Source organism: Pelobates fuscus, chromosome 2 (assembly GCF_036172605.1).
Source record: "Pelobates fuscus isolate aPelFus1 chromosome 2, aPelFus1.pri, whole genome shotgun sequence".
NCBI lineage: Eukaryota > Metazoa > Chordata > Amphibia > Anura > Pelobatidae > Pelobates > Pelobates fuscus.
Window position 1 is genome coordinate 350,705,319 of NC_086318.1, and position 22,916 is coordinate 350,728,234.

General features: G+C 37.9%; 2 protein-coding genes across 3 annotated transcripts in view; one reads left to right on the top strand and one right to left on the bottom strand.

Moving 5' to 3' along the window:
* Positions 1–14,025, bottom strand: part of DHX57 (DExH-box helicase 57) — a 34,067-nt gene extending 20,042 nt beyond the window's left edge. The window contains exons 1-10 of one of the 2 annotated variants that reach the window (XM_063443625.1): positions 14,014–14,025; positions 12,123–12,349; positions 11,288–11,440; positions 8,775–8,984; positions 6,557–7,371; positions 3,472–3,677; positions 2,837–2,958; positions 920–1,115; positions 479–603; positions 262–395 (exon numbers count right to left, since the gene is read on the bottom strand). In XM_063443625.1, coding sequence (XP_063299695.1) covers positions 262–395; positions 479–603; positions 920–1,115; positions 2,837–2,958; positions 3,472–3,677; positions 6,557–7,371; positions 8,775–8,984; positions 11,288–11,440; positions 12,123–12,343 — 2,182 coding nt within the window. In that variant the 5' untranslated portion in view covers positions 12,344–12,349; positions 14,014–14,025. Of the gene's footprint in view, positions 1–261; positions 396–478; positions 604–919; positions 1,116–2,836; positions 2,959–3,471; positions 3,678–6,556; positions 7,372–8,774; positions 8,985–11,287; positions 11,441–12,122; positions 12,350–13,183; positions 13,333–14,013 lie in introns of those variants that run through there. The other variant, XM_063443624.1, reaches the window with a different exon arrangement.
* Positions 14,026–14,216: 191 nt separating this feature from the next.
* The window catches only part of MORN2 (MORN repeat containing 2), a 33,542-nt gene continuing 24,842 nt past the window's right edge, over positions 14,217–22,916 (top strand). The window contains exons 1-3 of the mRNA XM_063443626.1: positions 14,217–14,237; positions 18,376–18,426; positions 21,170–21,276. Of these exons, the coding sequence (XP_063299696.1) occupies positions 14,225–14,237; positions 18,376–18,426; positions 21,170–21,276 (171 nt within the window). The 5' untranslated portion in view covers positions 14,217–14,224. The remainder of the gene's footprint in view (positions 14,238–18,375; positions 18,427–21,169; positions 21,277–22,916) is intronic.

Genomic DNA, 22,916 nt, shown 5'->3' on the forward strand with positions numbered 1-22,916 from the left:
ATTTGAATGTAGTTTTGTGTCATTATGTTACATGTACGAGAGGGCTTTAAATGTTGTATCAATTGAATTTATCAGCAAATTCTTCCACTCTTGCTCGCACAAGTTTCTTAAATTATATTTATGTTGTGTCATTTAACATGTTTGATGTTTAGAGTGCAGATTATGAATTTCTATTGATTGTAAGGGGTTAGTTGGTGCTTAAGGAACTCTAGAGCACCATGATAGGGTTTTACAAAAATGTATAAAGATGGAAAATCTTACCTGGTATATGTACCATGGGGCAACCATGGAAATATTGTGAGAAGAGCTCAGCGTTCAGGGTTGCACTCATTAACATAATTTTAAGATCCGGTCTCTGTACCATCACATCTTTTAATACTAGCAGCAAGAAATCACTGTAGAGAACGTGAGAATGTGTTAGATGAGGTTAGATAAGTTCCCCCGTATTTTAATAGCATAGCAACAGAACACCAAATACCTTTCTTCGGTCCTCTCGTGAACTTCATCCACAATGACATGGGTGACACCATGCAGTGTAGTATCTCCTTCCAGCCTCCGCAGAAGCACACCAGTAGTGCAGTACAACAGCCTGGTAGCTGCTGACTAAAAGTACGGGGTTAATGAAAGAATCAGTTAATATTGCATGTATTACAATATTTCCATTAAACTACAATACGGTGTAGAACAAATAACCTAAATTATGCAATTTCCAAAACAAGCTCTTTTGAACTGTACCGATTTACATCACCCAAGAGGACCATTGTAGTTCTAGTCTACTGACAAACCACAAATGCAGTCAAAGATCAAACAGAAAACCATATTGTATAAAACTATACAAAGAATATAGAATAGAATAAGTAATTTGGGCTGGATTTTTTTTTGCCTATTAGTGGAAGACTCGGACCAGACACACGCCCACCTTGACACTCTCCAGTCTTATCTGGTATCCAACAGACAGCCCGACTCTCTCTGTTCTCTCTTGGGCCACACGTTCAGCAACAGAAATGGCAGATATCCTACGAGGCTGTGTACAGATGATGTTGGACACGTGGTCATAAGACCCTTGTAAAGAAGCATCAAGTATAAACTGTGGAATCTGTGTGGTTTTACCACATCTGCAAAAAACAGACAGTGGGTTAGGTAAAGAAAAAAGTACACAGACATAAATTATACAAACACACAAATCAAGTCAAATATTTTGATTTATATCTAGTTTTAGACAATAAATAACATTGGATCCAAAGAATGTCCCTGAAAGACAGAGGCCAATCTACTAAATTAAATGATATGATTTTTATTTAGTGTGGACCATAAATTAAGGAAATTCAATATATTACAATACTAACATTTTAATATCAACTGAAATTAAGTGCAAAATAAAAACAATTACTTATGCGGTGGCCAATTCACCTGCTGGCTCCATATTATAAAATGCACTATTGATTTCGGCTACTAAGAAAAAGATAATATACAACTATGTCCTAGCATTAATAAATCAGGGCAAGCAAGCTTAAAAAAAAATATTTCAAAACAGGTTTACTATATTCAGAATACATTCTAAAATTTGTATATTTACTGGTAGAATATATATATATATATATAAAAAATTGACTGAACCTTCGTAAAAAAACACTTGTATTATCATGAAACTAGATTATGTAACAACTTTTTTGTATTTATTGTTTTTGCGAGTCAAAAGTAATACAATCATCTGACGTAATCAGTATGTACGGTAAGTATAAGTAAATGGTTCGGTCTGTTGAAATAATGTGCATACATGAAAAATAATATATACTTAAAGGGACACTATAGTCACCAGAACAACTACAGCTTAATGTAGTTGTTCTGGTGAGTATAGTATGTCCCTGCAGGCATTTTCATGTAAACACAGTCTTTTCAGAGAAAAGACAGCGTTTACATTACTGCCTAGTGACACCTCTAGTGGCAGTCACTCAGACGGCACTAAAAAATCTCCAAGCTCTGCATGGACAAGCTGAATGTTCACCATACAGATGCATTGATTCAATGCTACTCTGTGAGGAGATGCTGATTGGCGCAGAGCGGTGTTTTGACGCGTGTGCCCATTAGCCTCCTAATGCTTTCTTATGGCAAAGTATTGGATTGTCTGATATTGTCAATTCTGATAATCTCAGCAAGGGAGGCGTGTATTCCTGACCCTATAGTGTTCCTTTAAAGAGCTAAAAGGGACGTTTGGTACCGTTTTAGAAGAGCTTACGAAGTCTGCATTAAAAAGAAAACAAGAGAGACCAACAAGTAAAGGCCAGGAGAGTTTCCTTAAAAGTGTTTATGGAGAATTTCTGGTGGCCCCAATCATGGCACTCTTATCAGAGTCCCAAATAAAGTGGAGTAACACATCCCTTGAGGCATCTTGTGGTGCCTTCTTGGCCTTAGGAAGCTCTTCTGTTGCAATAGCCTTGGGTATCTCCCTGATCCTCACATTCTTGGCTTTAGCCCTGTCCTCTAAATTGGCCATTCATGCAGCCAGATCTGCACAGTGTTTCTATATAGAACTAATAGTGATGGCATCTGTTGACGTTTGTGCCACCCAGACGCTCCTTACATCCTCTTCAATGGCCATAATGCCATTTATTATGGCCTACAGTTCCATCTTGGGGTTCAGATGACATCCAAAAATTCGGAGAAAAGTAAATCACAACACCAAGTGTGTATCAAAATAGATGCTGCAGCCAATATTCTCTACTCGTGATTATTAACAGGGTTGGTCCCTGAATGGAAATATTTTACATGAAACTTTAAGTTCCCCCATTAAATCCCAGCATTATACTAACTACAAGACTAGAGTTAGGCTTCTTACCCAGTCATTCCACTCACAACCAGAACCTGGTGCCTGGATAGTAGTTGAAGAATTGTGTCTTGTTTCTCCCATGCTGGAAGCTTCAGCCTCTCTTGCAGCATTGCCTGGTAGCGTTTGTTGGACTAAAGAAAATAGGTAACAGTATTACCCATGTTACAAAAATCAATAACAGCATATACAATGGATAAAACTGAAAAATAATAAGGCAAGAAAAACAAAGACCTAGAATGAAGTGCAGAGATTGGGTGAGGCAGAGGTATATCAATCAAGGATTGAATCGTTTTCAAAGTTTAAAAAAAAAAAAAAAAAAAAAGGAGGCATCTAACTCCTCAGAAAAATTTACAGGCCCCTTCTTTGAATCCCTGCTTTGCAAGTAATAACATTATTTTGAGTTTTCACAGTTATTAATCTTTAATTCTCCCATATATTCTCCATTTTGATGTACTTCCAGGTTTATATTCTCATTTATATGGGGCTTCTGTCTCTATTTTATTACATGCCATCTTCTCAATAACATTTTAATTGCAGAACAAATTACATGCAAGAGTTCAGGCAGTGCTAGGGGGGTATTTTACTGCATAGGTTTTATTTAACCCAGTTCATATTCATCAACAGCTGAGGTTAAGATAATATACCTGCTTGACACGGAAGTTTGTGCAGATTTTGGCGTTCTCAATATGAAAAGACTTGGGGGACCAGTTGTATTTCTTGGTCTGTTTTTTCTTCAGATTAACATAGCTTTCATTCTCGACCAGCACAGTTTCCAAGTCCAAGTCATCAATCTCTTCCGTACAGGTCGCTTTATTTACCTCTGTCTTGATCATTTTTGGTTCCTTCTTCACTGAAAAGGGAAATATTGACATGTGAAAGGCTCTATGGCTGAGAACGCCATGCTACTCTTTAGAGTTTATAAGGCTGGTTATGTTGTAATGCTCTTTAGAGTAGACAGCACTGAGAATGCCATGTTAACTTCTGGCGTAGACAGAGCTGAAATTGTCATGTTGCTCTCTACAATGGATAGAGATGAGAATGTCAAGGTATTCTCCATTGTAGATGGAGTTGAAAATACCACTTTACTCTCCAGAGTAGACAAAGCTGAGAATGTCTTGCTACTCTCTAGAGTGGATAAGGCCGGGAATGTAGTGTTACTCACTGGGCTAAGTTGCACTGAACCAAGGCTCATTGTGTAGGTTGCAGCCACACCAACACACGTTCTGTATGTTCATAAACACAGGGTAAGATTTGGTTTCGCTATGAACTACAGGATTGCCGGGGCTCAGCATAACTTAGCACAGTGGGCCAGTGCCATATATGGAGAATACAAACATTGGTATGGCCAGTCTAGGCCTGCTTCAAGGTTCACCTGGCCTTAATTTCCACTTTCTCATAAAAGTAGTTGTAGCTGATAGGGGTAGATTTCAAAACTAAGGCAAAAAAAGGCAAATTACATAAATGCTCCAAGTCAGTGTGGTTTTCACTATGTGACTAACCCTTTTAGCGTGGTTCAATTAGTTGAGAAATGTACTTCTGAATAGGCTATGAACTTAAAAACAGCAAAATCAAAACCAATTGATGCATATTTTAGTGTCCCTGTCACTCTCGATGGGGTTAAAGGGACACTACATGGCATAAAAAAAAAAATACTTGCTCTTTGCCTAGGTTAATGTTCACTATCCATGTTTATAACTGCTGTGACTTGTAAAAAGTGCTGAAATTATAGGCACATCGCTTAGATTAAAAACCAAAAACAATATAATAATGCTAAGTGAGGCACCAGGTCATTGTTTAATTAAATGATAATGAGCGGATACTTAAATATATAGTAAGATTTCAGCAATGGGAGGCGGCCAGATATGCCAGCACTCATACGTTTATTGATCGTTAAAAAAACACTTGCATCGCTCTGTCAGGGTATTTATATCGGCAGACATTTTGTGCTAGGAAAGAAATTAAAGTGTATATTGCCTGAATCATTCTGAACAGAGCAGACTCCATTTTGTTATCTTCAAGCTAACAAAAGACACAAGATTTCTATCCCTTCTGTAAAACTAACCACTTTGCCAGAGCTAAAGGAATGCTTAGTATATACAAACCTGTTGATAAGAGATGAGAACGGGGGATGGACAGACTGTCTAAATGCTAATGGAATATAATCAATTCTAAACCCAGACATTTGTGACATAGTAGATTAAATCATTTAATTTTACTTTCGATATTGTATATCGTCCCATTGTAAGTTTAGGGGTCATACTTAGTTATAACTGTCATATTAGAAATTATAGCAGAATTTGCCAGACACATAGTCTGAAGAAAGCCCAAAGAAACTCTTTGAACTGACAGAAAACATAAGTTATAGATAACCATAAAGATAAGCTAAATTAGTCAAAATAGCCACCAGGAAAAGTTAACGCTTTCCTGGATAGGAAAGTTTAGTGGGACGAGACTGCCCTCTATAGACAAAATACTTAAATTGCCATCTGGAAGGTAACCACACCTCCAGCTTTCTATTGGTCTATCACCTAGTGAATTTTCCCTTTAAAAAGTTAAGACAAAGGGAAGGGAGAGAGATGCAAAGGAAGCAAAGAGGTGAGCAGTCGGGGGCAATGCAGAGAAATCCATGACAGATATCCACTCCAGGGCACGCAGAATATCTTACACACCATCACACATCCATTCAGTTCCTGAGACTACCTACTAATCTGATGAAAATATCTACTCAACTGGTAATTATACTGGTTTCATTTAATTCATCTAAATTAATTAAAATGTTCTAATAGCATGATATATGACTGGATAAATCACGATCAGATTTCGATATTTAGAAATCTTAGTTACTAAAGAATATATAGTTATAATATTCTATTCTGCAGATAGAAAGGAATAATTATATATATTAATGTGACATATCACATGTTAGCATATCGTGATATTTATCCAGGTGTATTGATTTGCTCTAAAATAAGATAAAATATCTGTTTAGGCAAGTTAAAATTCTGCTTATAGAACATGGTAGATTACTCTTATTGGATGGTTCCAGGAAATGACTAATGAGCTGGTTTAAATGTTATTTTATTTAAAATTACATGAGAATAGATCTTAATTACCAAGGAGGTCTAGCCAGCATTGAAAGGGTTATTCTGTCCGCTAAAGTTTTATGGCCTTAAGCTGCAAGCTGTGTGTGTGTAAGTTTCACTTTCGTTTCTCTGTGAAGCCCATCATAAATCATTGTCTTGACAATTGGCTGTGTTAACCAGTGAAATGTATTGCATACTCATGTTATACTGAATATTCATTGATTATTATCACACATGTTACATATTATTATTATTTAATTTGTCACAATAAATTGTATCTATTTTTATAACAAATTGTGATTTTATTTATATGGAATACATTTCATTTACACGATAACGATCTTTGGGATCTGAGAATTGAAATAGTGGGCAATTCTCAACTGTTTACTATTATTATCACATATATATCCCCACAGCTCCTTTTCTCGATATGTGCAAACCCTCAGCATCCTTTCACGGACAATGCTTAATTTCCCTGTGATGATGATCTTTGCTCAGTGAGGTCAAAGCAAATGTGTAATAAAACATGCAACACTGAAATTTGCCTGGCATACAAGGCCATCAGAACAATTTACAGCAATTGGTATGATTGACACAAACAATTAGAAAAGGAAATTTCAATATAACATGGCAGTGATGTACATACCTTCTGATGAACGGTTTGGAATAGATTGTTTCTCTGGAATAATTGGTTTGTTGATGGTTATGGGTGGATTTTTCTTGGTTTCCGTGGGGGCTGTAAATAGAGGTGGTGGGATGCTGTATCTGTGATGAGTGTTGGCAAGTAACTTGACTATTTCATCTTCTTCCTCCAAACAGCTAGCAAGGGAGAATACTGCAGGTTCACCGCTCTGTGCAATGGTCAAGGCCTTTTCATAAAGGTACTCTGCTATATGCAGGCGACATCCCATTTGGAGGTGCTCATTGACAGAGTAAAACGCAATCAGCGGTGCCTGGTATGGGTATTTATTGTCTTTCAAAAATCGAATTTCCAGCTCATACAAATATTTATTATCCCTGTAGACATTAAGGTGAGAGTCATCCTTGACAATCTGCTTTGGAGCAGTATGCTTAAATCTGCATTTTGATCCAAAGCGGCAGTTCTCTCCTCTTTGGAAAAATCTACAAATGTTGTTATTCCCCAAATCTTTAGCATGTTCCTGTTTACGAGGAGTCTGGAGTCTTTTTGTCAGATACTCCATCTCTAGTCCAACAGTCCATACTCTGTTTGGGATTCTCTCAATAAATTTATCTCCACAGATTGAGCTCAGAACAAAAGACTCTTCCTGCCGGCACGCTAGGCAATCCTCCATGCTGACTTCGGAAGCAGCCCTCGGAGTCTTTGTCTGGATGCCGAAAGTTTCCGAAAAACACTGCTGTAGCAAATGCTCCAGGGATGTCCCAACATCACTGTCATGGGATTGTAATGCCACTACACACCTCTCTCTGTCAAAACCATACCTGGAGAATAAAGGAAAATGTGAAAATTTTTATTATATTTGTGGTTTTACTATTTTTTTTTTTAAAAAAGACTACCCTAATCAGTAAGCCATGAACACTACATTTACTAAGTAAAATAGGCAGTGAAGTTTAATTAGTCGATCTCATATAAAAGAGCATTTTGACAGAAATCCAAATATGTACATTAAGAAGAGAGATCTGGTCTATTTTTCCTTTTATTAAGCTAAGTTGGTTTTATAACCAGCATGTGGCTGCTATTTTAGTTTTGTCTGAATCAATCCAAATTATGGTCACTGACTACAAGTTGAACTGTACATTTAATCAAATTGGCTGAAAACACTAGAAAACGGTTCCTATATTGCGTCCACTTGCTTCAAAAGTAATACCGGTGGAGAGATCAGCCGCCTCACCCATACCGTCAAATATATAAACCTTTGGATCACCTCCGGCTCGGCTTCCCGCCATGAGCAGAAATGTCTCAAGAGTTAGTTGGTTAGAAATTAGGTTGTCTCCAGCACATAAAATGCTTGTTTTCAGGACATAATAGCCATAGCAAATAGCCCCGCACCCTCCTAAAAGCGCATATTTCATATGGGTCTCTTTTTCCATTGTACCTTTAGATACAGTCAGAAATATTTCTGAAAAGTAGAGTTTTATATAAAACCATTTTAGGTGCTCAAACTAAACTAGGATCAACTTATTATTTTTCCAAAAGTAGATGCAAAATGTCCAGTTAACCAGTCAAGCTAAATTAGGTTTTATTTAAAGAGAGGAAATAAAATACTTGAAAGAATAGTAATATAATTTTTTTAAAGTGATTGATTTCTTGATAGACTTCACGGTAAAATGAGGGATATCGTGAAAGCGCTTTCTTTTGCTAATCTCAGAGGGTAAGACACTCTGTGTTATTCATGAACCACTGAATTTTGACACAAATCTAAGTGGAAAAACGGAGGTAGAGAGTGCTCCGTTTCCAGATCAGTTTTTTTTGTTTTTTTTTTTTGTTTCTCAGGTTTTCCATTTCGATTTAATTCCCGGAACAGTCCTCTATTTTTTTCCTGACTACTATGGGATTAGTACCAGTATTTTTTCACCTTTAGCAAGAAATGAAAATACCTGTCCTGTATCTGACTTTCCCCAAAGTTTTTAGAAATTTTAATACCCAGATTAAAATTTTTAGCTGGCATAAAACGTGGGAGGGGAAAATATAACTTAAAAAAATACAAGAAACTCTTAACCCCTTAAGGACCAAACTTCTGGAATAAAAGGGAATCATGACATGTCACACATGTCATGTGTCCTTAAGGGGTTAAACATACACTGTTTGTATAAAGGTAAAGATAATACATAAAACAATACTACGCAAAAAAAAAAAAAAAATTGACAATGAATTTAACGTTTACCTAGACAGTTTGCCAATAGCAAAAGTTGATATCATTGCTTCTGGTAACACTTTGGTAGAAGGATCTGGAGCAATTTTGGTAGCTGAGGACCAGAAGTCAAAGGTACATTCTTCTTCACGGTCATCATTCTCACAGTCTACATCTTCGTCATCATCATCATCTTGAGAACATGGCTCATCATATTCATCTTCTAACTCAGATCCCACATCTCTATGGAAGGAGTAATAAACTGTTTCAATGTTTCCACACCAATGTCATGTTTGATCAATTCTGAAGCAAACAATTATATGACCTAAAATAATCTCACTTTGGATAACAGTAGCTGCAACATCCACCTTTAAAGGATCACTATAGGGTCAGGAACACAAACATGTATTCCTGATCCTATAGTGTTAAAACCACCATCTAGCCACCCCGGCCTCTCATGCCTCCATAAATATAGCAAAATCTTACTGTATTAAAACCAGGAGCTGTAGGTCTGCATGCTGCTTGCCTCAAAAAAAAAAAAAAAAACAAGCTGTCTGCTGACATCATCAGAAGTGGTAGCCTGATCCTGAGATACTGAACATTTGGATGCATTTTAGGCAGCCATGACCCAGGAAGGATCTCTAACAGCTATCTGAGGAGTGGCCAGTGAAGTTATCACTAGGCTGTAATGTAAAGACTGCATTTTCTCTGAATATACAGTGTTTACAGCAAAATGCCTGAAGGTAATGATTCTACTCACCAGAACACATTCAATAAGCTGTAGTTGTTCTGGTGACTATAGTGTCCCTTTAAAAGAACCCTACAGGCACCCAGACCACTTCAGCTCATTGCACTTAGTGCTGCAATTTTAAACATTGCAGTTCCAGAGAAATTGCAATGGTTACATTGCAGCACTAAGTCTGCCTACAGTGGCTGTCTGCTAGACAGCCACTAGAGGGCTTCATGCATCGTAACAGGCCTTTGGTCCGTTATCTGACGCTAGACGTCCTCACACTCTGCATGAAGACATCCAGCATCAAACTTTTCCCCATAGGAAAGCATTTCCTATGGAGAGGTCTAATGCGCCCGCTCTTTGCAGGACAGAGGAGTAGGCAGAGCCACGACTCCGTGCCGACATACACCGGTACTGAGATAAGGCAAATTAATAAATGTTTTTTAGCACTTTATTCACTGGGGGGGGGGGGGGGGGGGGGGAGGGAGCTATAGTGCCAGTAGGACAGAGGGAGCTATAGTGCCAGAAACGCAGCTTTGTATTCCTGGCACTATAGTATCCCTTTAAGTGCAACTAGAAAAGCCACACAGGAAAGACTCAACTACAGTGTTAAACTAACTATTTAGACCCCCCTCTGTGCAATAAAAGAGAGTGTTTAAACTCACTTTTTTTTCTCACGCTGCACTGGTATCACCGCGGATGAATCCGCCTCTATGGCTGAAATCATCAGTCTTGAGGATCTCGGCAAATCCAATGTTTTCCCAGGGAAGCATTGGGAGGCATTGGGAGGCTACTAAACATGCGCGGAAAAATGCTGCTCTGGTCCAATCAGCATCTCCTTGTAAAGATGCATTGAATCAAAGGGGATAGGCTATAGACACGAGAACAACTACATTAAGCGGTAGTGGTTCTGGTGACTATAGTGTCCTTTTAATTATACAAGTAAACATTTCTATGTGTTTACATCATTTGACTGGGGAGTAGTTTTCTTGACTGGATACTGTTTTACACTAAACCACTTCTGCAGTACTCTTTAAAAGAAAAAACTTATTTTTAGATTAGAAATACTGTTTGTTGATATGGTATTTCTCTTGCTGTATTAGCATTTGCATGTTAAAGGGATACTGTAGGCACACAGACCACTTCAGCTCATTGAAGTGGTCTGGGTGCAAACTACCATCACCCTTAACCCTAGAGTTGTAATCATTGCAGTTTTTACAAACTGCAATAATTACCTCTCAGGGTTAACTCCTCCTCTATTGGGTGTCTACCAGACAGCCAGTACACGGACTTCCGGGCTTGAAGGCGACTTTTGGTCGCCTAAACAACGCTGGACGTCCTCATGCTATGCATGCTTCCAGGGCAACAGAATCCCCACAGGAAAGCATTGAATAATGATTTCCTATGGGGAAATCATAATGCGAGTGCGGCCATTGCCACACATGCGCATTAGGTCTCCCCCGCCGGACATGGGGTTGAGCGGAGCTGAGCCAGCGCCGAGGGACATCAGTGCTGGACTAAGGTAAGTGACTGAAGGCGATATTAACCCCTTCTGCACCACTGGGGTGGGCCATGACAAAGTTAGTTCTCCTGGCACGATAGTTTCCCTATAAATACATACATAGAAAGAGGATACTACACTACATTCAGACATGCAAAGGTAGGATATTAGATTTCTTCTAAAAAAGGATCAGACTTATTTAAAAATATATGGTTTTATTCTTTCACCAACATCTGAATGATTACATTGATTTATTTACAGAGAAATTACTAGCAAACACAATCTACAATTTATATGCAGAAGACAACTTACTCAGTAACTGCATCCAATTCATTTCCTTGGAGATCACGTAGAAGGGCCTTGAGCCGCTCCTGATTTTCAGTGGTCATGTGCAAAGTCTGAAGTGGTGTGCTGGCCGCAGAGTTAATGCGAGGTTGTGATGTACGCCTAGGAGCGTAGCTAGGTCTGCATTGTAAAAATAAAACAATGCAAAAAAAAAAACGGTGAAAAAGTATGAACATGGGAACAGTCCAACTGGTAAAACATTAAGAGGTGACATTCCTAGACTGTCATGATATCAGATGATTTGCCTAACTCAAAAGGGTTTAAATACCATTGCCCGCACTGCAGACTGCTTCTATACTTGAATTCAGTGGTCATGCACTTTGAACCAGTGGGAAATCGTGGGAGAAAACATCTTTCTGTACTTCGATGGCAATTATAGGCCGATAGTAAAAGGGATTTAAACCAGTGATCTCAATCTATCTTGCATTCCAAAGCATCTTTGGATGGCAAGATAGATCGAGAGCACTGGTTTAAATCTTTCTAATTGGCTAATGTGGTCATCCACACATTTTAGTACATAGAGCGCAATATAAAATAAATTAAAAAAAGAAGGAAAGGCTAAACTTCATAGAAAATAAATAATAAGCGTAATCTATCTTCTGTGGGGAAAATACAAATGTGCTGGTTATTAAGAGTATAAGTTTATTAGTGATATTATTAAAAATAGAGGTTTTGGTTTTACTTGTTAATTTATTAATTTTTTTTGCTTTTGCCATCTTATTTCTACCTTTTACCTCCTCAGACTGCATGCATGGATGGATGGGGATGCTCATCAGATCACTTGTAATGTAAAAGACCTTACCTTGAAGCGACCATTGGCTTGCTTGAGAAGCAGATGTCATCTCCATCATCCCAAGCTTTAGCGGAGCTCTTTTTGCTGCCGCCTCCTCCACCCCCTGCTTGTGCCCTGCTTGTTCCCCTTCCACCAGAACCACCTCTTCCACCAGAACCACCTCTTCCACCCCGAGGTTTTCTGCCACCGCCCTTGTTTGGTTTTCCTTTCCTACGAACAGGAAAATCCATCTGTTCCTGTTAATACATGATACAATGTAATAAATAGATTTGAAAAAAACAAAAAAAAAAACAAGATACTGTCAGGGTTATATATTACAGTGACAAAGTGAATTTTAAACTCAAGGCCAAACTTAGCTATGCTTCCAGTTCAGCTATTTTGGTTTAAAATATTATATTTACATTTCGGACAATGCTCATTGTGACTAGAGCAGTTGATGTTTCTCCACAATTCCCAGTTTAGTAAATAAACCCCACTGGCAATCACCTCATCCGTTTTAAATGTATTTTTTCCATAATTACTTTATGCTCAATGTCTATTTGTGAAGAAAGAACAACTTTTCAAAACCAACTTCTAAAATTGCCAGTGTTTTAAGGAAGTTTAAATTATTCACTTATCTCAGGGCACGTAACACCTCTACTAAAAATGTTTTTTAAAAAAATGTTGGTTTAATCATCACTATCTGAATTTTTTTTTTTTGAATAGTGAACTATGTACGCATAGGGATATTACATATTTATTAAACACACCATTTGAAGAAAAAACTAAATATATTTACCTTTAGCATGATCCAATATAAAAAGGCATGTGTAGCATGACAATGAGGGTTATTCACTTCACGAAGCAAATTAAAAACCAGATTCTATAATCTAGGTCAAAATAACCGATTTAGAAACATTCTCCCACTCATCTAAAGTCACAGTTTGGCTATTTGAGGTTAAATTTTGCAATTCAAATTTTCATTAAAGCGGAACAGTCAGCGTCTGGTGAAATTTTGCAAAGACCCCTGCCTGTGACATAGCCAATGGGGGTTCAGTAGCCGGGGGCAGGCAATGGTGAATTTTACTTACCTGAACCTGTATCTTGTGAGCACTCCATCCTCTTCAGTATGCTCCTCATCAGCTTCACCTGCCAGGAGCCAATGTCAGCGCTATTCTTTCACGCATGCACAAAAGTAAAGGGATCCTCCATAGAAAAAGCTAATTTTCCTGCAGCGTCATTGGTGACAGCTGGGGGAAATAAAGAGGCTTGACAGCGGTAGTTCTGCCTCATGTCAAACAGCAGAAAAATACTAAGACAAAGTAGTTCCTACTTTTACTCAGGATACCCGGTGACTGGGTTGGAATTTCAGTGAAATTCCAACACAGTCAGTCAATCTGAGCATTTCATAAAACCTTATGTTTGTATATGTTTTATATACAGCAACCTAAAATGCCTTCACATAGCCAGCACATGCATCACTTATTATTATCCTTATTATTGGTATTTATATAGCGCCCACTTATTCCGCAGCACTTTACAATAAAATGAGAGGGAGGCATTTAACAATAAATGAGACATTTACAAAATGATACAGAGACAATAGGTAGAAGAGGACCCTGCCCAAATGAGCTTACAGTCTAGATAGCATCACTATGTATACAACTATGTTACAGCCACAGGGATCTAGATCACAGCACAGAAGGCACACGAGATGAAGTGGTGCTAGTACATGTCACTCCAGGTGTTGTGTACTACATTTCCCAAGATGCTCAGCTGAAAACCACTTATCTAAGCAGATCTCAGACACAAAAGCCATTATATATGCCAAGTTTAAAGAAAAATAAAGTTTAAAATAAATAAAAAGCTATATCAGACAGGAACATATAGGCCAGAGACATACAAAGAGAACAGTACTCACACTCTATTCCAGACCACACCGGCGTTTCTTCCTGTATCACCACGTGCTTCCTCCAGCTGCTGGCTCTTTGCCCTCTTGCGATTGGCTAGTTTAGACGTCCATCAACAGAATGTCCGCTTTGGCCCGCCTATCAGATGTTTGTTTACAGATTTCGGTCTCCGCGGCAACCATGCTCGCTAGCTGTCATTAGAGAGCTGGGATGGAGGCGGCGATGGAGCAGCCTGGTGAGAGCTCACTGCAGGGCATACTACCTGCTGACCTAATACTAACTTATAGTATGGGTATTAATCTTATTACACTACCTGCTGACCTAATACTAACTTATAGTATGGGTATTAATCTTATTACACTACCTGCTGACCTAATACTAACTTATAATATGGGTATTAATCTCATTACACTACCTACTGACCTAATACTAACTTATAGTATGGGTATTAATCTCATTACACTACCTGCTGACCTAATACTAACATATAGTATGGGTATTAATCTCCTTACACTACCTGCTGACATAATACTAACTTATAATATGGGTATTAATCTCATTACACTACCTACTGACCTAATACTAACTTATAGTATGGGTATTAATCTCATTACACTACCTACTGACCTAATACTAACTTATAGTATGGGTATTTATCTCATTACACTACCTGCTGACCTAATACTAACTTATAGTATGGGTATTAATCTCATTACACTATCTGCTGACCTAATACTAACTTATAATATGGGTATTAATCTCATTACACTACCTACTGACCTAATACTAACTTATAGTATGGGTATTAATCTCATTACACTACCTACTGACCTAATACTAACTTATAGTATGGGTATTTATCTCATTACACTACCTGCTGACCTAATACTAACTTATAGTATGGGTATTAATCTCATTACACTATCTGCTGACCTAATACTAACTTATAATATGGGTATTAATCTCATTACACTACCTGCTGACCTAATACTAACTTATAGTATGGGTATTAATCTCATTACACTATCTTTTGACCTAATACTAACTTATTTTATGGGTATTAATCTCATTACACTACCTGCTGACCTAATACTAACTTATAATATGGGTATTAATCTCATTACACTATCTGCTGACCTAATACTAACTTATAGTATGGGTATTAATCTCATTACACTATCTGCTGACCTAATACTAATTTATAGTATGGGTATTAATCTCATTACACTACCTGCTGACCTAATACTAACTTATAATATGGGTATTAATCTCATTACACTACCTGCTGACCTAATACTAACTTATAGTATGGGTATTAATCTTATTACACTACCTGCTGACCTAATACTAACTTATAGTATGGGTATTAATCTTATTACACTACCTGCTGACCTAATACTAACTTATAGTATGGGTATTAATCTCATTACACTATCTGCTGACCTAATACTAACTTATAGTATGGGTATTAATCTCATTACACTACCTACTGACCTAATACTAACTTATAGTATGGGTATTTATCTCATTACACTACCTGCTGACCTAATACTAACTTATAGTATGGGTATTAATCTCATTACACTATCTGCTGACCTAATACTAACTTATAATATGGGTATTAATCTCATTACACTACCTGCTGACCTAATACTAACTTATAGTATGGGTATTAATCTCATTACACTACCTACTGACCTAATACTAACTTATAGTATGGGTATTTATCTCATTACACTACCTGCTGACCTAATACTAACTTATAGTATGGGTATTAATCTCATTACACTATCTGCTGACCTAATACTAACTTATAATATGGGTATTAATCTCATTACACTACCTGCTGACCTAATACTAACTTATAGTATGGGTATTAATCTCATTACACTATCTTTTGACCTAATACTAACTTATTTTATGGGTATTAATCTCATTACACTACCTGCTGACCTAATACTAACTTATAATATGGGTATTAATCTCATCACACTACCTGCTGACCTAATACTAACTTATAGTATGGGTATTAATCTCATTATACTACCTGCTGACCTAATACTAACTTATAGTATGGGTATTAATCTCATTACACTATCTGCTGACCTAATACTAACTTATAGTATGGGTATTAATCTCATTACACTATCTGCTGACCTAATACTAATTTATAGTATGGGTATTAATCTCATTACACTACCTGCTGACCTAATACTAACTTATAATATGGGTATTAATCTCATTACACTACCTGCTGACCTAATACTAACTTATAGTATGAGTATTAATCTCATTACACTACCTGCTGACCTAATACTAATTTATAGTATGGGTATTAATCTCATTACACTACCTGCTGACCTAATACTAACTTATAATATGGGTATTAATCTCATTACACTACCTGCTGACCTAATACTAACTTATAATATGGGTATTAATCTCATTACACTACCTGCTGACCTAATACTAACTTATAGTATGGGTATTAATCTCATTACACTACCTGCTGACCTAATACTAACTTATAGTATGGGTATTAATCTCATTACACTACCTGCTGACCTAATACTAACTTATAGTATAGGTATTAATCTCATTACACTACCTGCTGACCTAATACTAATTTATAGTATGGGTATTAATCTCATTATACTACCTGCTGACCTAATACTAACTTATAGTATGGGTATTAATCTCATTACACTATCTGCTGACCTAATACTAACTTATAGTATGGGTATTAATCTCATTACACTATCTGCTGACCTAATACTAACTTATAGTATGGGTATTAATCTCATTACACTATCTGCTGACCTAATACTAATTTATAGTATGGGTATTAATCTCATTACACTACCTGCTGACCTAATACTAACTTATAATATGGGTATTAATCTCATTACACTACCTGCTGACCTAATACTAACTTATAGTATGGGTATTAATCTCATTACACTACCTGCTGACCTAATACTAACTTATAGTATGGGTATTAATCTCATTACACTACCTGCTGACCTAATACTAACTTATAGTATGGGTATTAATCTCATTACACTACCTGCTGACCTAATACTAACTTATAATATGGGTATTAATCTCATTACACTACCTGCTGACCTAATACTAACTTATAGTATGGGTATGAATCTCATTACACTACCTGCTGACCTAATACTAACTTATAGTATGGGTATTAATCTCATTACACTACCTGCTGACCTAATACTAACTTATAGTATGGGTATTAATCTCATTACACTACCTACTGACCTAATACTAACTTATAATATGGGTATTAATCTCATTACACTACCTACTGACCTAATACTAACTTATAGTATGGGTATTTATCTCATTACACTACCTGCTGACCTAATACTAACTTATAGTATGGGTATTAATCTCATTACACTATCTGCTGACCTAATACTAACTTATAGTATGGGTATTAATCTCATTACACTACCTGCTGACCTAATACTAACTTATAATATGGGTATTAATCTCATCACACTACCTGCTGACCTAATACTAACTTATAGTATGGGTATTAATCTCATTATACTACCTGCTGACCTAATACTAACTTATAGTATGGGTATTAATCTCATTACACTATCTGCTGACCTAATACTAACTTATAGTATGGGTATTAATCTCATTACACTATCTGCTGACCTAATACTAACTTATAGTATGGGTATTAATCTCATTACACTACCTGCTGACCTAATACTAACTTATAATATGGGTATTAATCTCATTACACTACCTGCTGACCTAATACTAACTTATAGTATGAGTATTAATCTCATTACACTACCTGCTGACCTAATACTAACTTATAGTATGGGTAGTAATCTCATTACACTACCTGCTGACCTAATACTAACTTATAGTATGGGTAGTAATCTCATTACACTACCTGCTGACCTAATACTAACTTATAATATGGGTATTAATCTCATTACACTACCTGCTGACATAATACTAACTTATAGTATGGGTATTAATCTCATTACACTATCTACTGACATAATACTAACTTATAGTATGGGTATTAATCTCTCCAAGATCTTGTTTTGGCACAGTACTACTAAAAGGTTGCCTACCCCTGACCTAGGTTTATGAAGGTTTAGCCTATAGGACTGCATGTATGTTTAACAATATTGATGCATTGTTGTTTTTCTGAAAATTGCCTACATTTATCATCAAATTCGAAAGCAACATTAACACAATTTGTGTATTACCTTCTAAAATGATTAGCAGATTATCATTGTTGTGTATGCTCTAAGTATATTGTGTTCCACATGCTACCTATTCAGATTGAATATGTTATTTTACATCTGGTATTTTTCGCACAGCTCCTGAAGTCTTCCAGATTTCATTTGTGTTCCCAAATGGAGACACTTATGGTAAGATGTGCGGTCAATGGACCCTTTCCTATTCTATCTCGAATGCAAAACTTAAATTACAACTGTCATTACATTTTTCACTTGTAATTTTTTTTTTATTGCTATGACACATCTCAAGTTTACGTAATGTATAAAAAAAGAAGAAAAACATAAGAAACATTGTAATGTAATAACATAATGCAGAACCCTGTTACATAAAGACATGATCAGCAATTTGGAAGTAGATATTGTGGGGGATAACATAGAAAGAAACTGTGAGGACCAACCGTTCTCTATTGTTATTACAAGCCCAGAGCGGAGTTATCTGCACCGTTAGTTTTTGGATTTGGGCTCTTTTGCGACTCTGTACATTCTGGAGTGGTGGAGTTTGGTAAGAGGAGTTAGTGCACTGAGAACCCCTGCACGTAGTGGGGTAGGATGTACATACCATTACTGATAGGGTATTCAGAGGATGTCTTCCCCGGGAATTGGGTTTTGAGGAATAAGGAGGGAGAACAAGAAAGCTTGACGAGAGAGAGGAGGAAGAGAGAGAGAGAAAAATGGGGGGAGGAAGAAAGTGAGAGGCTGGAAGAAGGGGGGGGGGATGAGGTCAAGGAATGGGAGGGAATAATTTGGGAGGTCAGGAGCGAGATCTTTCAGTGTCTGCCTGACTGCTTCTGTCCCCACTCTCTACCCTTGAAATGGGTATTTTGTATGTGGGGAGTAGAAATTCGAACAGCCAAGATTCCCAGATTTTATTGTGGTGTTGTGGATAAGTGCAGAGAGGCTGTCCATTTTCCTTGCTTCATTCACCTTACATTTTACTGTCTCCAAAGAGGGAATATCCGGGTTTCCCTATTTATCTGCTATTGCTCGTCTTGTGGCTAATGCAATCTTAGCGATTAGCTTGTTATGGGCTCGTGGGGTGTCCTTAAGAGGTTTGGAAAGGAGCCATATCCATGGATCAAGCGGGATATCGGAATGCAAGATTTTGGATGTCATTTGTGAAACTTGAAGCCAAATTTTGTTATGTGCCCTTACTCCAACATCCCTTCCAGCAACGGTCCGAGTCCACTCCCTACCATTTGTTTTAGTTTAGGAGGGGTAAAATACCACCTAAGCAATGCTTTATACGCCTGTTCCTTGTGATTCACGCAAACAGAAACTGTAGCAGTGGCCTTCTAGATGGCTGTCCAATCTCTCGGATACCCAATAGGACCTAGATCCCTTTCCCAAGATGACATATAAGATACGGAGCCTTCCCATAATTCCTTAGTGATGAGGGCATATAATGTGGGGATTTGACCTGATTGAGTTAAGGGGGTCGTGCTTGCTAGTTTATAAGTGGGTGTGTTGAGGAAGCTCCTGATCTGGACATAGCGGAAAAAAATTGAAAGTTGTGAGTGGGTTGGAAAGTGGAAATACCCCAAATATCATATGCTCCAAGTCCACCCATTTTTGAAGCCATAGGAGGCATAAAGGTTCTGAGTCTTGGCCAGTTGGGCGGTGTGGAAATAGTGGGTAAAGTGTGGTAGTCCGAAACCTCCTGCTTTGTTTGGAACATAAAGAGTTTGGCATTTGATCCTAGTTCTTTTATTGGCCCAAGTGAATTTGTCAATGTTTGTTTGTAGCATTAAAAGTCAGGTATTGCAAAGGGAATTGGCAAAGCTTGGAAGAAGTATAAAAACCGCAGTAGTAAGTTCATCATCTTTAATGAGGCTAAACAGCCTAGCCAGGATATTGGTCTTTAGATTTTGTAGTGCTTTCTCAATCAGGGGAGTGTAGTTCAAATCATAAGTTTAGGAGAGGTCTACAGGCAGAATGGTGCCTGAGCTTCATTGTAGTGGCTTGGAAATTAAGTGGATGTTGTTTTTGAAGGGCGTCTATGGTCGCTGGGTCAACTTGAATAGGTAGGACTTCTGTCTTCTCTATATTTAATTTGTAGCCTAAGACTACAGCGTAGTCTTGTAGTGCGGTTAGGAGTAGTGGTACAGAGTTTGAAGGGTTGGTCACAGTCAAGTGCAGGTCATTGGCATAGGCAGTTTTAAATTCTTCTCCACGGATGTTTAAGCGGTTCGAGAGAGAGAGCGAATAAAGTTGGTTAGTGATTTTTTACATTTTTTTTTTTTTAAATGATGTATATTGATTTTTTTTTTTATTTAAATCACTTTTTATCTGGCTGAACAGCCATTTTGGGTAAGACTCTATTGTTATGTGACAAACTCTGCTCAACCTAACTTGCCTGTTACTGTGATTACTATGTGTGAAACTGCAGGTGCGGGCAAGTTAGTTTGAGCAACAATTCTAAAATAACTCCGCATGTATCTAAAACTTCTGTTATTGCTTTTTTATGATGCATATGTTTTAAATGCTTTTTGTTGTTGTTGTAAAGTAGCCTACCTTGACACAACCTACTATGTGTCTTTCTGATACCTAGCTCTTTTTCATTTTATGTACATAACATCCTTCTGACTGAATGCCCATTATGGGTATTTCTTAATTGCTTTCCCTCTTTTTTGGGGGATGAAAGATGAGAGAGGTAACTTTACATAACAACTATAGCCATCAGCAAACGATAGTGTGTTATGCTGCCAAGAGTGATGCGGTGGTCTCCCAGAACATGCAGCCACCAAGGCTCTTGCCAGCTGGGCTTAGTTCAGTGTCTTGAGCTTTTGGTAGCAGAGAGATGGTGGAGGGTGCCCAGGTTTTAAATCTACTTTAAGTATAAGGAAATAACAAACACCTTTTTTGGCTCACATTAAAGATGGCGAATGTACATGGTCACCTTATGGATCGCTGAAGAGAAATGGAAGAGGAGTCCATCGAAGTACTGCTGGTGTAACTTACTTTGGATCCTGGAAGAATGACAGGGTAACAATTTTTTTTATTATGTCTCCTCTTCCTAATTTAGCTCCCCAGGGAACTGTCTTCAAAAATCATTGCGTGAACACATCATTATAAGCACTTACGCTATGTGAAGAGCACTAGGACTATTCAGGGAGCACTAGTACAGAACTCGCTTCCCTCCTCCGTTAGATGCTCACCCAGTCTCCACTCCTTCAAAAAATCGTTAAAAACCCACTTCTTCATAAAAGCGTATCAATTAAACTGTTAATAGTTTATGACTGATTCCTCTTCTGCAACTGTCACTAGTCTAATACTTTCCCACCTTTTTGTGTCATTTTACCCCACTCCCTCTAGCATGTAAGCTCATTGAGCAGGGCCCTCAACCCCTCTGTTCCTGTGTGTCCAACTTGTCTGGTTACAACTACATGTCTGTTCGTCCACCCATTGTAAAGCGCTGCGGAATTTGATGGCGCTATATAAAATCATAATAATAATAATAATATTATTATTATTATTATTATTATTATTATTAACAGTGCTCCCTGCAAGGTCTTCCCTGAATGGGCTGGCCTTGCAATACTGGCAAGCAGCCTGGGGTGTATTCGCACCGGATTGTCCTGCCACTAATGTGTACAGACCTTCTGGGTAGAGGCAGTAATGCAGTTGCATCACTGGCATCTTCATTTACCTCCATCCCACCAGTATCCATATTTGTGGACTGACAAAGTTGTAAGGTATGCTGTGGTGGCTAGTGAGGTTTTGAAGTTTACCCTTAGAATTCAGCTCTGCCCCATGTGTTTGTAAATTACACCTACTGACAGTGGCGTACACACGATCCATGGGGCCCCGGTGCGAAAACTGATCCGTGTGCCCCCCCCAGCGGTTACACAGCTGCAACCCCTGTATGTACGCCACTGTACACACACCTACATACAAACAGAGACACATATGGAAATCCATAGCCATCGGGTGGCCCTAACAGCATAGGCCACCCGATGGGCCCCTTAACGTGTGGACCAGGGGCCGCAACACATGGCGGCGGGCACCTGGTTGCGGGGGTCGGCAGGGCGTCCGGGCTCCCTGGAGTGGCAGGCCCGGTCGCTGCTGCGACCGCGGTATGTACGCCACTGCCTCCTGATCTGGCCCTGCCCACTTAATTCTCTGTAATCAACCCCTAACCCAATGATACAATAACATAAACCTATAAAAGGCAAAATGTGAGGGGGGGGAAAAAACTCTAAAATGTATAATATTTGTATAAAAAGGTCTTGTGGTTTTTGTTGATTTTTTTTTTGTCAATCATTTTTATTGAGATAGATGCACAGTACATATCATAAGCAGTGTCATATAAGTGCTAACTTTTACAGAAAATAATATGTTAATGCATTAAACTGCCCTATTACCCTAGGGTCTCAGTGTGGGAGGGTGGTGGGGGGGTGTAATAACTATCAAGGCTAGAATGAGCCAATAGCTGAAACTGTATTTGCCAGCAATAAATTCAAATGTAAAGCACATTGTGAATATACGTGTATATGTGTCTCAATAGACCACCCAAGTGCAGCAATATATAATAAAGATAAAAATAAAAGTAACTTCCCTTATATTCTAGGATATAACAAAGGATTCCTCAAATCCTCACAAATGAGCACAAAATATATAAGATA